This window comes from Berghia stephanieae, chromosome 8 (assembly GCF_034508935.2).
Source record: "Berghia stephanieae isolate SIO BIC M18660-M18661 chromosome 8, UCSD_Bste_1.3, whole genome shotgun sequence".
Lineage (NCBI taxonomy): Eukaryota > Metazoa > Mollusca > Gastropoda > Nudibranchia > Aeolidiidae > Berghia > Berghia stephanieae.
The window spans coordinates 20,815,217-20,828,074 of record NC_088367.1 but is presented as its reverse complement, the minus strand read 5'-3'; the positions used below and the strand labels follow the sequence as shown (position 1 = coordinate 20,828,074).

The following is a 12,858-nucleotide window of genomic DNA, read 5'->3' as shown; positions in this document are numbered from 1 at the left end:
CTTAATGTGTCGCAAGTGCCGCAAAACCCTTAAAACAAATAAACATGTCCGTGTACTGTGCTAGCATGGGCAGAATATTTTGTTTATATTTACGAGTGAAAAGGTTATATTTATTTATACAAATATTGAAGATGCTAAAAACCCAACTTATGTTGTTCATTTTTATCTAACATCAGCAAATTAATTCAAACACGCTCACTAATCACTGAGTCTTAACAATTTCATGACACAAAATTGGAACATAATATCTAATGATTGATAATTTTTACGAGTTCTGAAACCATTCTTGAAAGAACCTAAGTTGAAGTGATACTAAGCTGCCAGAAGCTGTGGACTGTAAAAAGTGATAAACAAAAATGAACATTATGAGTTTCAATTTTAAAAATACCAAATTCAGAACGTTTCGGGCTTAAAACCCTTCTTTAGCCAACAACAAAAACAATTACGGGCTTTGTGATTTTGTTGCCTGAGTAGTATATCGGCTCTTGCAACGATTTTTCCCATATTAGCGCCAATGAAAATGAAAATAAGGGAGTAATCTACAGGAAATATATCAACGTAGAGGCTGCCCTGACAAGCAATCAAGGGAAGTAATAATATAAAGATGCCATTTGGAAGCGCATTCAATGGTTATTACAAAAAGGAGAGAATCGCACCAGAGCGAACGCTGCCATTTTACACTGACGAATGACATGACGAACGAAGTCACAACGAATATTTTGTTGAAGATGATAATATTTAATACTGATTACATTGTAAACATCACCTGTTTGCAGACATGCCGAGTATATTAAATGGCGTAAGTAAAGGGAGGAGTTAAACAACTGTTGACAGTAGATAAAACAAGTGATACGTACAGTAGATAAAATGTACATCATATTTTAACGTGCATAATATAGCTAGCATGTCGCAGAATATCTCGTACGCCATGTTAACCGAAAAACATGATATCTAAAAATATATATCATGTCATTCACATCAAATATTTACAAAGTGGAATTGAAATACACATGATTATCAAGATAACATTTTTTTTTGTTTTTTGTTTTTACTCGAGAAACAAAATAGTTCAAGGAAGTTTACTTGCCTTTGTGACTATTTGGTCATTCCAGAGCAAGATAATTTAAAACCTCATGCAATTATATCCAAATCAAATAGAAATATAGTTGAAGAAAGTCAAACATTAATAGGATGTTACAACATGAATATTACTCTTTATGATTACAAAACAAAAACACACAAAATAGACTAAGGTAACTATGATGACCTTGTGCTTTAATATGGAATGTAAAAGGAACGTATGGAATGACAATAAATTATTGAATATAATGAGCGATGTACGAGCATATATTATCTGCGAACAAAATGGGTCAAAAAGACTGGTGAAAATCAATCCCGTATAATAGAAACGGAGTGGCTATTCGTCAGTACTGACCCCCAGGCGCTGGCACCTGCGGGTCAGTACTGACGAACAGGCACCGGCGTCTGGGGGTCAGTACTGACTAATACTATTACTATTACTAGTACTGATGCCAATTGGTCAGTTCTGACCTGGCCACGGGCGTTGACGGTACCAAAATTATGGAAAAATGCCATTTTTAAAAATAACTTGCTCTACGACAAATAAATCAGCATTTCCTGTCCCATACTAGTCGCAGGGAAGCCCTTGTTTTCACTAAATCTTTTTGTCGGTTTACGTGAGATTTGTTTAATAAATATATCAATTAATTAAACAAGTGAAATTGTCCAATCCTGAGAAAAAGACCAAATTTGGTGTTGAAACGCCAAATTGGAAGCCCTATATTTCGGTTCATCCAACGCGCATGCTCACTGCACTGATGCGTGGCGCTAGAACTGAAAGTGAAAGCTCTTTCATTGTCTCGTCTTTCTTCATTCCTGTCATTTGAAATTCGGCTTGCTCGCATCTTACTGAGACAGGAAAAGTAGAAAACGGTAAGGGCTGCCTGAAGCCGGTGATCGTAAAATACTAACGAAAGAGTGAAAATGAAAGGCTTCGTATGGGAACAAAACAGACAATGGACGTTTCGGATACAAACCCTTCATTAACACAACAATACACAAATAAACGTGGAAAACAAATAAAATATAATGAAAAATAACTTTGTCGTCTGTACTCAATGGTGGTTGAGGTTGCAGTATGAATGAAATGTCAGCGTGGGTAGAGGATAGGGTGCCCCAGGGGGTGATCTGATTGATAAGAAAAGGTCAGCGTCAGGAGCAGAATCTTCCAGAAAATAATGGAAGATAAAAGACATATAAGTAGTAGCAGTAGTAGTAGTAGCAGTAGTGGTAGTAGCAGTAGTGGTAGTAGTAGTGAGTGGTAGTAGTATAATAGAATGGACAAAGTATTATAAAAGAATCGTAACAGGAAATATTAGAACACATTTTCCTCTATTTTTCTTTAAATAAAGCTATAACGAAAATATACGGGGAAAAAAACAATAAAAACAAAATAACCCAAAGAAATAGAATGGACAACATAAAATAAAATAGAATCTTACGGTGGCTTGAAATAACGAGTCATATCGTTGCCCCAACGGCATCTAACGCGTTAGAAATCAAACTTATCTAGGTGACCAAGTGTTACTGTGTGCCATCGGATAAGTTGGCCTGAGAGCCTGGAATTTTAATTGTTTTTTTTTTTTTAATGGTATACTTTTGGAAGTGAAAGTATAAGTGCGAAGAGGTCTTTGCACTGACGAACAGGTCCGATGTTCGTCAGTGCTGATCAATGGTGGGCGGTGGCACAGACCGAAGAGAGGTTGTCTGTGGGCGGTGGCACCTGTTGTTCAATACTGACCAATAGACACCAGGTTATTGGTCAGTACTGACCTCCAGGCACTGGCGTCTGTTCGTCAGTACTGACCCGCATGTGCTAGCGCCTGGGAGTCAGTACTGACCAATAGCCCTAGCCTAATAGAAAAGGCACAGTACAGGAAATAAGTGGGTTGAACCCTGTAACTTCCAACGGTAATATAAAAAGGCTACAGAACGCGAAAACTGAATAATAGTAATTGACGAGTAGGGAGGTTTAAATGACTAACTGCAAAGGTGTGGAAGACATTGGATAAATGAAAAAAAAAAGTTAATGCCATAGTGATATAATATATATATATAATATATATATATATATATATATATATATATATATATATATATATATATATGTAATAGAGTCAGACAACCGGGTAGCTGATGCCGGCGAGTGCGATAGTAGAGACAACCGGGTAGTTGATGCCGGCGAGTGTAGAGGCCGTGGGAGTGGATGGATTCGGTCCCGGGGTCGACTTAAGAGTTCCAGACTGTAACTGCGGCGGTGGTGCTCAAGTGAGGAAGATAGATCGAGACAATGAAGTGACAGTTTAGTACTACTGTTAGTGATAGTAGCATGACTTCATGTGTCAGAAGTAGAAGTAGGGAGTTGATTTCATGAGCGAAGAGCACACACCACAGTCAAGTCCGGAGACACCATAGTCTACCCGAGTCCTAGCCCATCCACTCCAGGGTAGTGGAGGCGATCAAACAACAAAGGCCAGGATCCAGGGTAGTGGAGGCGATCAAACAACAAAGGCCAGGATGTAAAATGATGAAGTCTTTATTCAGGAACAATGGAACAGACCATTCTTTTGAATGGATCAATGAATGAATGAAAAGAATCAATGGCAGAATAATCTCATATTAGCTATAGCAGTTAAAAATAGATTTAGCGCGGACGTCAGGGAAAGCACCTACGTCACTGGTCCAGGTAAAGTGATGCGTAGACTGAAGTGAGTAAACTCGATCGAGTTGTGTGCATCTTCATGATTTAGACAAATTAATGCAAATAACATGGGACATGTATGAAGGAACGAATAAGTCTAAACTAAAGAGTTATGCTACCGAATCAATCATAGTAAATTACAGAGTTAAAGAGTAAATGCTTAGCTCGTAATTAGTAATCAAAGGCGTTAATCGTTATGCCTGTATGAAATTTTTAAGTAGCAATTATTAAGTATACAGAAGAACAAAGTAGATTTAGATGACTCAAGGTAGGTGGCTAGACAGCTATGATTTGCCAGAATTAGTGATATAAATTTGTAAATGATCATAGTTGTTAAAATGAAGTTATAACGATGTGAAGTGATGAAAGAAAGCACACAAAAATATAGTATCAGGCCAGAAGTCACACCCAGCCGCAGATAAAAATAGTACTACATCGAGAGACTACCTGTGTAAGGGCTTAACACACAACACACAGTGTACTATTGGTCATAGTAACACACACGAGTAAAGGAATGTTGATATCAACCACAGAGGCACACAGTCTTGCATACAATTAAATAGTGATGGTAGCGACAAGTAGTAAAGAGTAATAGAGTACAAAATCAAATAACATTAGATAGAATGGTCATTCTATTACATATCCCCCAACTCGAACCGTTCTATGTCCTCATAGAACAAATTATTTAATTGTCAATGGTCAACAAGGCAGAGAGGATTCAATGTACGAATTCAACTTGAAAGAAATGCAATCAATGTAAATTTACGTCGCTTCAGCATAGCGGTATAAGTATAAGATGAGAAAAGCGTTAAAACTTGAAATATGAACGTCTCAAATATGAGGAGGCTCATGTCGAATATAGACATGGAAATATTAAGTGGACGTCGCTTGTTAGCGGTAAAGGTAGAAAGAACTACACTGCTATAATTATGAGTATGAGCAATAGTTTAAACATTCCATAATTACATTGTATGTTTCATTATGAATCATGAGCATATTGCAAAATTAATGGGAACTAACGAGATATTGAATCAATATACATGAGGAACCTACAAAACATGGATTATCTCACCAACGTGGTGGTCAAGCTCAGGCAGATCCTTGCATTTGGCGTGATGTCGTCTGGGCAGATGTGTGCAGGCGGGATTCTGTGACGTGGTTTCACTCTCACAGACGCGACTTTTAGGAACACCGGCCACCACTTCGACGACGATGCCTTTGGATAGTTGCATGGCAGTAATAGGGACGAGGCTCCATCTGGTTGGTAAATTCACGTTGGTAAGACCCACGGGTCATCTCGGACACAGACACACAGGTCATCACGGGCACAGACAATGGGTCATATCGGGCACTGAGACACGGGTCATCACGGGCACAGGCACACGGGTCATCACGGGCACTGAGACACGGGTCATCACGGGCACAGGCACACTGTCATCACGGGCACAGACACACAGGTCATCTCGGGCAGAGACACGGGTCATCACGGGCACAGGCACACTGTCATCTCGGGCACAGACACATGGGTCATCACGGGCACAGACACACAGGTCATCTCGGGCACTGAGACACGGGTCATCACGGGCACAGGCACACTGTCATCTCGGGCACAGACACATGGGTCATCACGGGCACAGACACACAGGTCATCACGGGCACAGACACACAGGTCATCTCGGGCTCAGGAACATGGGTCCTCTCGGGTTTGGCAGTCACTGGTCATCTCGGGTTGGACAGGATACTCGACGTGTATGGTAGCCGGTAGCGGCCGTCTTGTTATAAATTCGGCTGTAAAGGGGCCGAGTGGTAAGTTGACGTCGATTGTCGTCTGTCGCAATAAAACATCGAGGTTGGTGTACAGGGACTGGCAGCGAGAGTGTAGATTCGTTCCAATTCCAAGTGGATGTCTGACTGATGAATAAATAAGCAGGTCTCCAAAAGGCTGTGGCTTCTGAAATTGAGATCCTGCTCGCAGCGCCAAATTTGTAATAGAGTCAGACAACCGGGTAGCTGATGCCGGCGAGTGCGATAGTAGAGACAACCGGGTAGTTGATGCCGGCGAGTGTAGAGGCCGTGGGAGTGGATGGATTCGGTCCCGGGGTCGACTTAAGAGTTCCAGACTGTAACTGCGGCGGTGGTGCTCAAGTGAGGAAGATAGATCGAGACAATGAAGTGACAGTTTAGTACTACTGTTAGTGATAGTAGCATGACTTCATGTGTCAGAAGTAGAAGTAGGGAGTTGATTTCATGAGCGAAGAGCACACACCACAGTCAAGTCCGGAGACACCATAGTCTACCCGAGTCCTAGCCCATCCACTCCAGGGTAGTGGAGGCGATCAAACAACAAAGGCCAGGATCCAGGGTAGTGGAGGCGATCAAACAACAAAGGCCAGGATGTAAAATGATGAAGTCTTTATTCAGGAACAATGGAACAGATCATTCTTTTGAATGGATCAATGAATGAATGAAAAGAATCAATGGCAGAATAATCTCATATTAGCTATAGCAGTTAAAAATAGATTTAGCGCGGACGTCAGGGAAAGCACCTACGTCACTGGTCCAGGTAAAGTGATGCGTAGACTGAAGTGAGTAAACTCGATCGAGTTGTGTGCATCTTCATGATTTAGACAAATTAATGCAAATAACATGGGACATGTATAAAGGAACGAATAAGTCTAAACTAAAGAGTTATGCTACCGAATCAATCATAGTAAATTGCAGAGTTAAAGAGTAAATGCTTAGCTCGTAATTAGTAATCAAAGGCGTTAATCGTTATGCCTGTATGAAATTTTTAAGTAGCAATTATTAAGTATACAGAAGAACAAAGTAGATTTAGATGACTCAAGGTAGGTGGCTAGACAGCTATGATTTGCCAGAATTAGTGATATAAATTTGTAAATGATCATAGTTGTTAAAATGAAGTTATAACGATGTGAAGTGATGAAAGAAAGCACACAAAAATATAGTATCAGGCCAGAAGTCACACCCAGCCGCAGATAAAAATAGTACTACATCGAGAGACTACCTGTGTAAGGGCTTAACACACAACACACAGTGTACTATTGGTCATAGTAACACACACGAGTAAAGGAATGTTGATATCAACCACAGAGGCACACAGTCTTGCATACAATTAAATAGTGATGGTAGCGACAAGTAGTAAAGAGTAATAGAGTACAAAATCAAATAACATTAGATAGAATGGTCATTCTATTACATATATATATATATATATATATATATATATATATATATATATATATATATTATATTATATATATATATATATATATATATATATATATATATATATATATATATATATATATATATATAAAATAAACACGAATTAATGAGAAAATATAAAGCGCGACAATTGAACATTTGCTCACAATATGAAATGTATATTCACAGAAATAAAATAAAATACAGTGAACAGAAATATGATCTCACAGCCTCACAACAATATCATAATGAGTGACGAAGACTACCAAAGCGTCACTTCTGAACGTTGTTAACTAATAATGAAATTATTATTATTATTATTATTATTATTATTATTATTATTATTATTATTATTATTATTATTATTATTATTATTATTATTATTATTATTATTATTATTATTATTATTATGTTTGTAATAATAATTATTAGTATTATAGTTGTTGTTGTTGTTGTTCTTCTTCTTCTTCTTCTTCTTCTTCTTCTTCTTGTTCTTCTTGTTCTTCTTGTTCTTCTTCTTCTTCATCTTCTTCTTCTTCTTCTTCTTCTTCTTCTTCTTCTTCTTCTTCTTCTTCTTCTTCTTCTTCTTCTTCTTATTATTATTATTATTATTATTATTATTATTATTATTATTATTATTATTATTATTGAGTTTATTATTATTATCATTATTGAGCCTAGTGATTTGTCGTTAGTAGTGCTCATGGAAACAAGTGGTCTCATTGGTTGAACTATTGAAAACAACTCACGATTTGTTTTCGTTTGTGGCCAAAGTTAACGATGGCTACCGTCTGACACACTCACTGACAAGCATATTAACACAATACTCGAGATGATATATATAGAGCAGTATCCACTAAAGAATTTTGATAATCTTCGTTTCAAGGTTTCTAGATCTGTTGTGTTAACACGTGATTCGGGAAAAACGTTCCAGTCTTTGATAGTGCGGGGTGCAAATGAATATTTTAAGATGTTTGAGTTTGTAGATTGGTGTTTTAGAGTTTTGGGTGGGTTTTTTTTTTCTTTGAATGCGTGAATTTCGTTGTATGTCTAGTTGTTCTGGTGAGATGGCTGTCATTTCGTTTGTAATTTTGAAAGGAGAGTTAGTCGTTGTTCTTTCCGTCTGTCTTGTACCGGAGACCATCCAAGTTGTGTGATCATTGTAGTCATTTAAACAAAAAGAAAGGAAAAAAACCCCAAAAAACGACGCACAATTCAGCACCGCTATATTTCTCTATCTATCTATCGAGCGGGTCAAAAAAAATGATATTTGTGCGACCTTTAATTCTGATACGCCGCTACGCAACAAAACTCTGCATCTGATCTGATTATGACACACCACCAGCGAATGGAGTTGACGACGAAGAGGCATCTGCTATCCTGAAGGCATTTTCATTTTTTTAGATAGATTTTCTTTTTTATTTAAACAAAATTTATGTCTATTTTAACGAAATTTTTTCCTTTTTTCGGATTAAAAAAAGAAATGTTTGGCTTATTTTTAATTTTTAATCTTCTTCTTCTTCTTCTCTTTTTTTCATTCTTCTTTTTCTCTTTTTTTTCTTTTCTTCTCTTCTCTTCTCTTCTTCTTCTTCTTCTTCTTCTTCTTCTTCTTCTTCTTCTTCTTCTTCTTCTTCTCTTCTTCTTCTTCTCTTTCTTCTTCTTTTCTTCTTCTTCTTCTTCTTCTTCTTCTCCTCTCTCTTCTTCTTCTTCTTCTTCTTCTTCTTCTTCTCTCTTCTTCTCTCTCTCCTCCTCTTCTTCTTCTCTTCCCCTTCTTCTTCTTCTTCTTCTTTCTTCTTCTCTTCTTCTTCTCTTCTTCTCTTCTTCTTCTTCTTCTTCTTCTTCTTCTTCTTCTCTTCTCTTCTTCTTCTTCTTCTTCTTCTCATTCCTTCTTCTTCTCTTCTCCCCCTCTCTTCTTCTTCTCTCTTCTCTCTTCTTCTTCTTCTTCTTCTTCTTCTTCTTCTTTCTTCTTCTTCTCTTCTTCTCTCTCTTCTTCTTCTTCTTCTTCTTCTTCTTCTTCTTCTTCTTCTCTTCTTTCTTTCTTCTTCTTCTTCTTCTTCTTCTTCTTCTTCTTCTTCTTCCTTCTTCTCTCTTCTTCTCTCTCTCCTTCTTCCTTCTTCTTCTTCTTCTTCTTCTTTTCTTTTTCTTCTTCTCTCTTCTTCTTCTTCTTCTTCTTCTTCTTCTTCTTCTTCTTCTTCTTCTTCTTCTTCTTCTTCTTCTTCTTCTTCTTCTTCTTCTTCTTCTTCTTCTTCTTCTTCTTCTTCTTCTTCTTCTCTTCTTCTTCTTCTTCTTCTCTTCTTCTTCTTCTTCTTCTTCTTTTCTTCTTCTTCTTCTTCTTCTTCTTCTTCTTCTTCTTTCTTCTTCTTCTTCTTCTTCTTCTTCTTCTTCTTCTTCTTCTTCTTCTTCTTCTTCTTCTTCTTCTTCTTCTTCTTTTCTTCTTCTTCTTCTTCTTCTTCTTCTTCTCTCTTCTTCTTCTTCTTCTTCTTCTTCTCTTCTTCTTCTTCTTCTTCTTCTTCTTCTTCCTTCTTCTTCTTCTTCTTCTTCTTCTTCTTCTTTCTTCTTCTTCTCTTCTTCTTTTCTTCTTCTTCTTCTTCTTCTTTCTTCTTCTTCTTCTTCTTCTTCTTCTCTTCTTCTTCTTCTCTTCTTCTTCTTCTTCTTTCTTCTTCTTCTTCTTCTTCTCTTCTTCTTCTTCTTCTTTCTTCTTCTTCTTCTTCTCTTCTTCTTCTTCTTCTTCTCTTCTTCTTCTTCTTCTTCTTCTTCTTCTTCTTCTTCTTCCTTCTTCTTCTTCTTCTTCTTCTTCTTCTTCTTCTTCTTCTTTCTTCTTCTTCTTCCTTCTCTCTTCTTCTTCTTCTTCTTTCTTCTTCTTCTTCTTCTTCTTCTTCTTCTTCTTCTTTCTTTCTTCTTCTTCTCTTCTTCTTCTCTTCTTCTTCTTCTTCTTCTTCTTCTTCTCTTCTTCTTCTTCTTCTTCTTCTTCTTCTTCTTCTTCTTCTTCTTCTCTCTTCTTCTTCTTCTTCTTCTTCTTCTCTTCTTCTTCTTCTTCTTCTTCTTCTTCTTCTTCTTCTTCTTCTTCTTCTTTCTTTCTCTTCTTCTTCTTCTTCTTCTTCTTCTTCTTCTTCTTCTTCTTCTTCTTCTTCTTCTTCTTCTTCTTCTTCTTCTTCTTCTTCTTCTTCTTCTTCTTCTTCTTCTTCTTCTTCTTCTTCTTCTTCTTCTTGTCCTGGATGGGAAATGTGAAGGCAACAACTGGCAAAAAGATAGTCGACTGCTCGGTAATGGCCCTTGAGCGTGAAGAATGGGGTTCCATGACATTCAACCTCTGTAGAGAGACGGAACTCCGCTTAGGTAAGGTAAGTGTCAAAACGTTTTATGTCGTGGTCATTGAGATTTTGAAAACTGAGTTTATTGTCGATATGTAATTTGAAACTTTGTTGAAGATTTCGCGATTCATTAAGGAAAATAATTAATTTAAATTCATTTTTGTTGTATTATTTTTCTAGACATAATGTCAATTTGAGGCGGAAGGTAAAATTAATCCGTATATTTTGGGAAAAATCAAATGGAAAGATATTCCAGCAAAAAAGTCTTTCTTACATCTACAGAATAGAAAACTGGTTGGTACAATCATCTCTGTAATCATATTTGTGATGAAATTTCATCACTTTCATCGTCATCAAATTTTCCTTTTAAGTTTAAGATTTTTCCTTTTGTTTCAGGCAGTTTCAAACTAACCAAGCAACAAATAATAGAAATTACAGACATGACTATCATAAAGATATACAACACGCTTTTGTTATCAGGAATTAAAAATGGAGCCAGAATTGCTCCCAAACGGGCGAAAAGGCTTCCCGTTCCTAAACCAATACCTCTTACAACTGTGGGGTATATTTCGGCATTGCGTACAAAGATACCGGTCCACGCAGCATCTAATGTTCCTTTTGACATTGCGATGAGAATGGTGCTTCCAAAGTCCTTAGCAGAATCATTTCCTAAGAGCAAAATTACAATCGAGACGATGGAGCATCCAATAGTTAATCCCAAAAATGCAATCGTATGCCTTCTCCGGCTGATGACTCGCATGACAACCATCGATAAAAGACCAAAGGGAATCGGCATTATATTAAGCACGAACAAATTCAAATAGAAATTTCCGTACATGGATTTTGTTCCAAAATTAAGAGCGTAGTAGAAAAGACTAAACATAAAGTGAAGAAAGAGTATGGAAATTGTAATGATTTTATAACCACTTCGAAAGAGATCAAAGATAGAATAAGATTTACCTTCTTCTTCTTCTGAACCAGAAATGCCAATTGTTGTTAGTTCTAAATGCTCCAGCTCAGATGACGACTTTTTATTAATGTGAAGAATTTTCAAAGCAACTTTCTTAAATTGCTTAAATTGATTTTTTGCTTCAAGCCACCTCAGACTCTCTGGAACCCAGAAAACAGGCACCAAGCTAAACGCACAAAAAACAAACCCGACAAACTCAACTTTGCGCCAATCTTTAAATACCCACGATGATAGAGTCATTAGTGAAGCTTCGAAATACCAACTTGGTAACGCTATTATAATCGCCCGCCATTTGCGAGTCATGAATTCAGATAAATAAATCAATACCAAGATTAAGTTAATTGTACAGAAGAGCCCTAAGAGAAATCTAAATGCTAGAAACATGCTCCATCCAACCGAAAATGAAGAAAGAAGATGAGATATGCAGCTACCAACTAAACCTATGTAAAGTGTTTTCTTTCTGCCAATCAGATCTGACAGGTGGCCGCATACGAGCGACCCTATTAGCATCCCTAACATTTGTATGGAAATTATAAGACTAACAATCCACGCTCTGTCGCAGACAAGTTCCCATTCGGTCACAATGGTGGACGTGTCCGGATTGAATTCTACATCACTACACTTCTTGTAGTCGTCACATGACCCGATGACATATACATCGCCGTTCATGGTGCCATTTTCTGGTGTTGTTTCCGAATATGTTGTCATCACATGGTCGGTGTGATTAGCGGGGATTGAGCCCGTTAGGTTGTCCATACACCGCCAGCCTGGGTTGTAGTTGGCAAAAGACATGAACAAAACAGCATAAGGTACGGCCGTTTTGACGTTCTCTCTGTAAAGGACGTCCAATCAAGGGACGCTACTCTTCGCTAATCTCATTCCCTATAATAATAATAACAATAATGATGATGATGTTGATAATGATAATAATAATACTACTACTAATAATAATGATAATAATAATAATAATAATAATAATAATAAGAAGAAGAAGAAGAAGAAGAAGAAGAAGAAGAAGAAGAAGAAGTAGAAGAAGAAGAAGAAGAAGAAGAAGAAGAAGAAGAAGAAGAAGAAGAAGAAGAAGAAGAAGAAGAAGAAGAAGAAGAAGAAGAAGAAGAAGAAGGAGGAGGAGGAGGAGGAGGAGGAGGAGGAGGAGGAGAAAATATTTATAAAATGTAAAGATAGTAACACAGTTTATAACATTAGAAACAACATTACAGACACCCCCAGACCTCCAAACTTGACCACTGGAAGACATCACGTTCCTTATTTTAATCGTGGGATAAAAACAAGAGGAAAGCGAAAATATCATGACGTAACCGACACCTACAGTCTCTATAATTAATTAGGAAACGAGGTTGTCTAATGTATTCAATCTAGTGATGATGAAGCTGATATTATAGATTTAAACAGTAATTTTAAAATGTTCTATTCAAATGTTGATGGTTCATTAAACAAAAGGACAGAAATTGATTATTTGATTTACATGTGTAATCCCAAAATTCTATGTTTTACTGAGATAATGTCAAAAAATCGATCCGACACTGATATTGAATCTGAATTTAATCTTA

At 37.1% G+C, this 12,858-nt stretch overlaps 1 protein-coding gene across 1 annotated transcript; it reads right to left on the bottom strand.

Annotated features, from left to right (window-relative positions):
* Positions 1-10,305: 10,305 nt before the first annotated feature.
* On the bottom strand, positions 10,306-11,983 carry LOC144977804 (solute carrier family 22 member 16-like). The gene has a single exon (XM_078923198.1). The coding sequence runs from the start codon at positions 11,954-11,956 to the stop codon at positions 10,634-10,636; it is 1,323 nt and encodes a 440-aa protein (XP_078779324.1). The 5' UTR covers positions 11,957-11,983; the 3' UTR covers positions 10,306-10,633.
* Positions 11,984-12,858: the final 875 nt, after the last annotated feature.

Coding starts and splice junctions, on each gene's coding strand:
- LOC144977804 (XM_078923198.1), bottom strand. CDS start 11,956: ATGAACGGCGATGTATATGTCATCGGGTCATGTGACGACTACAAGAAG.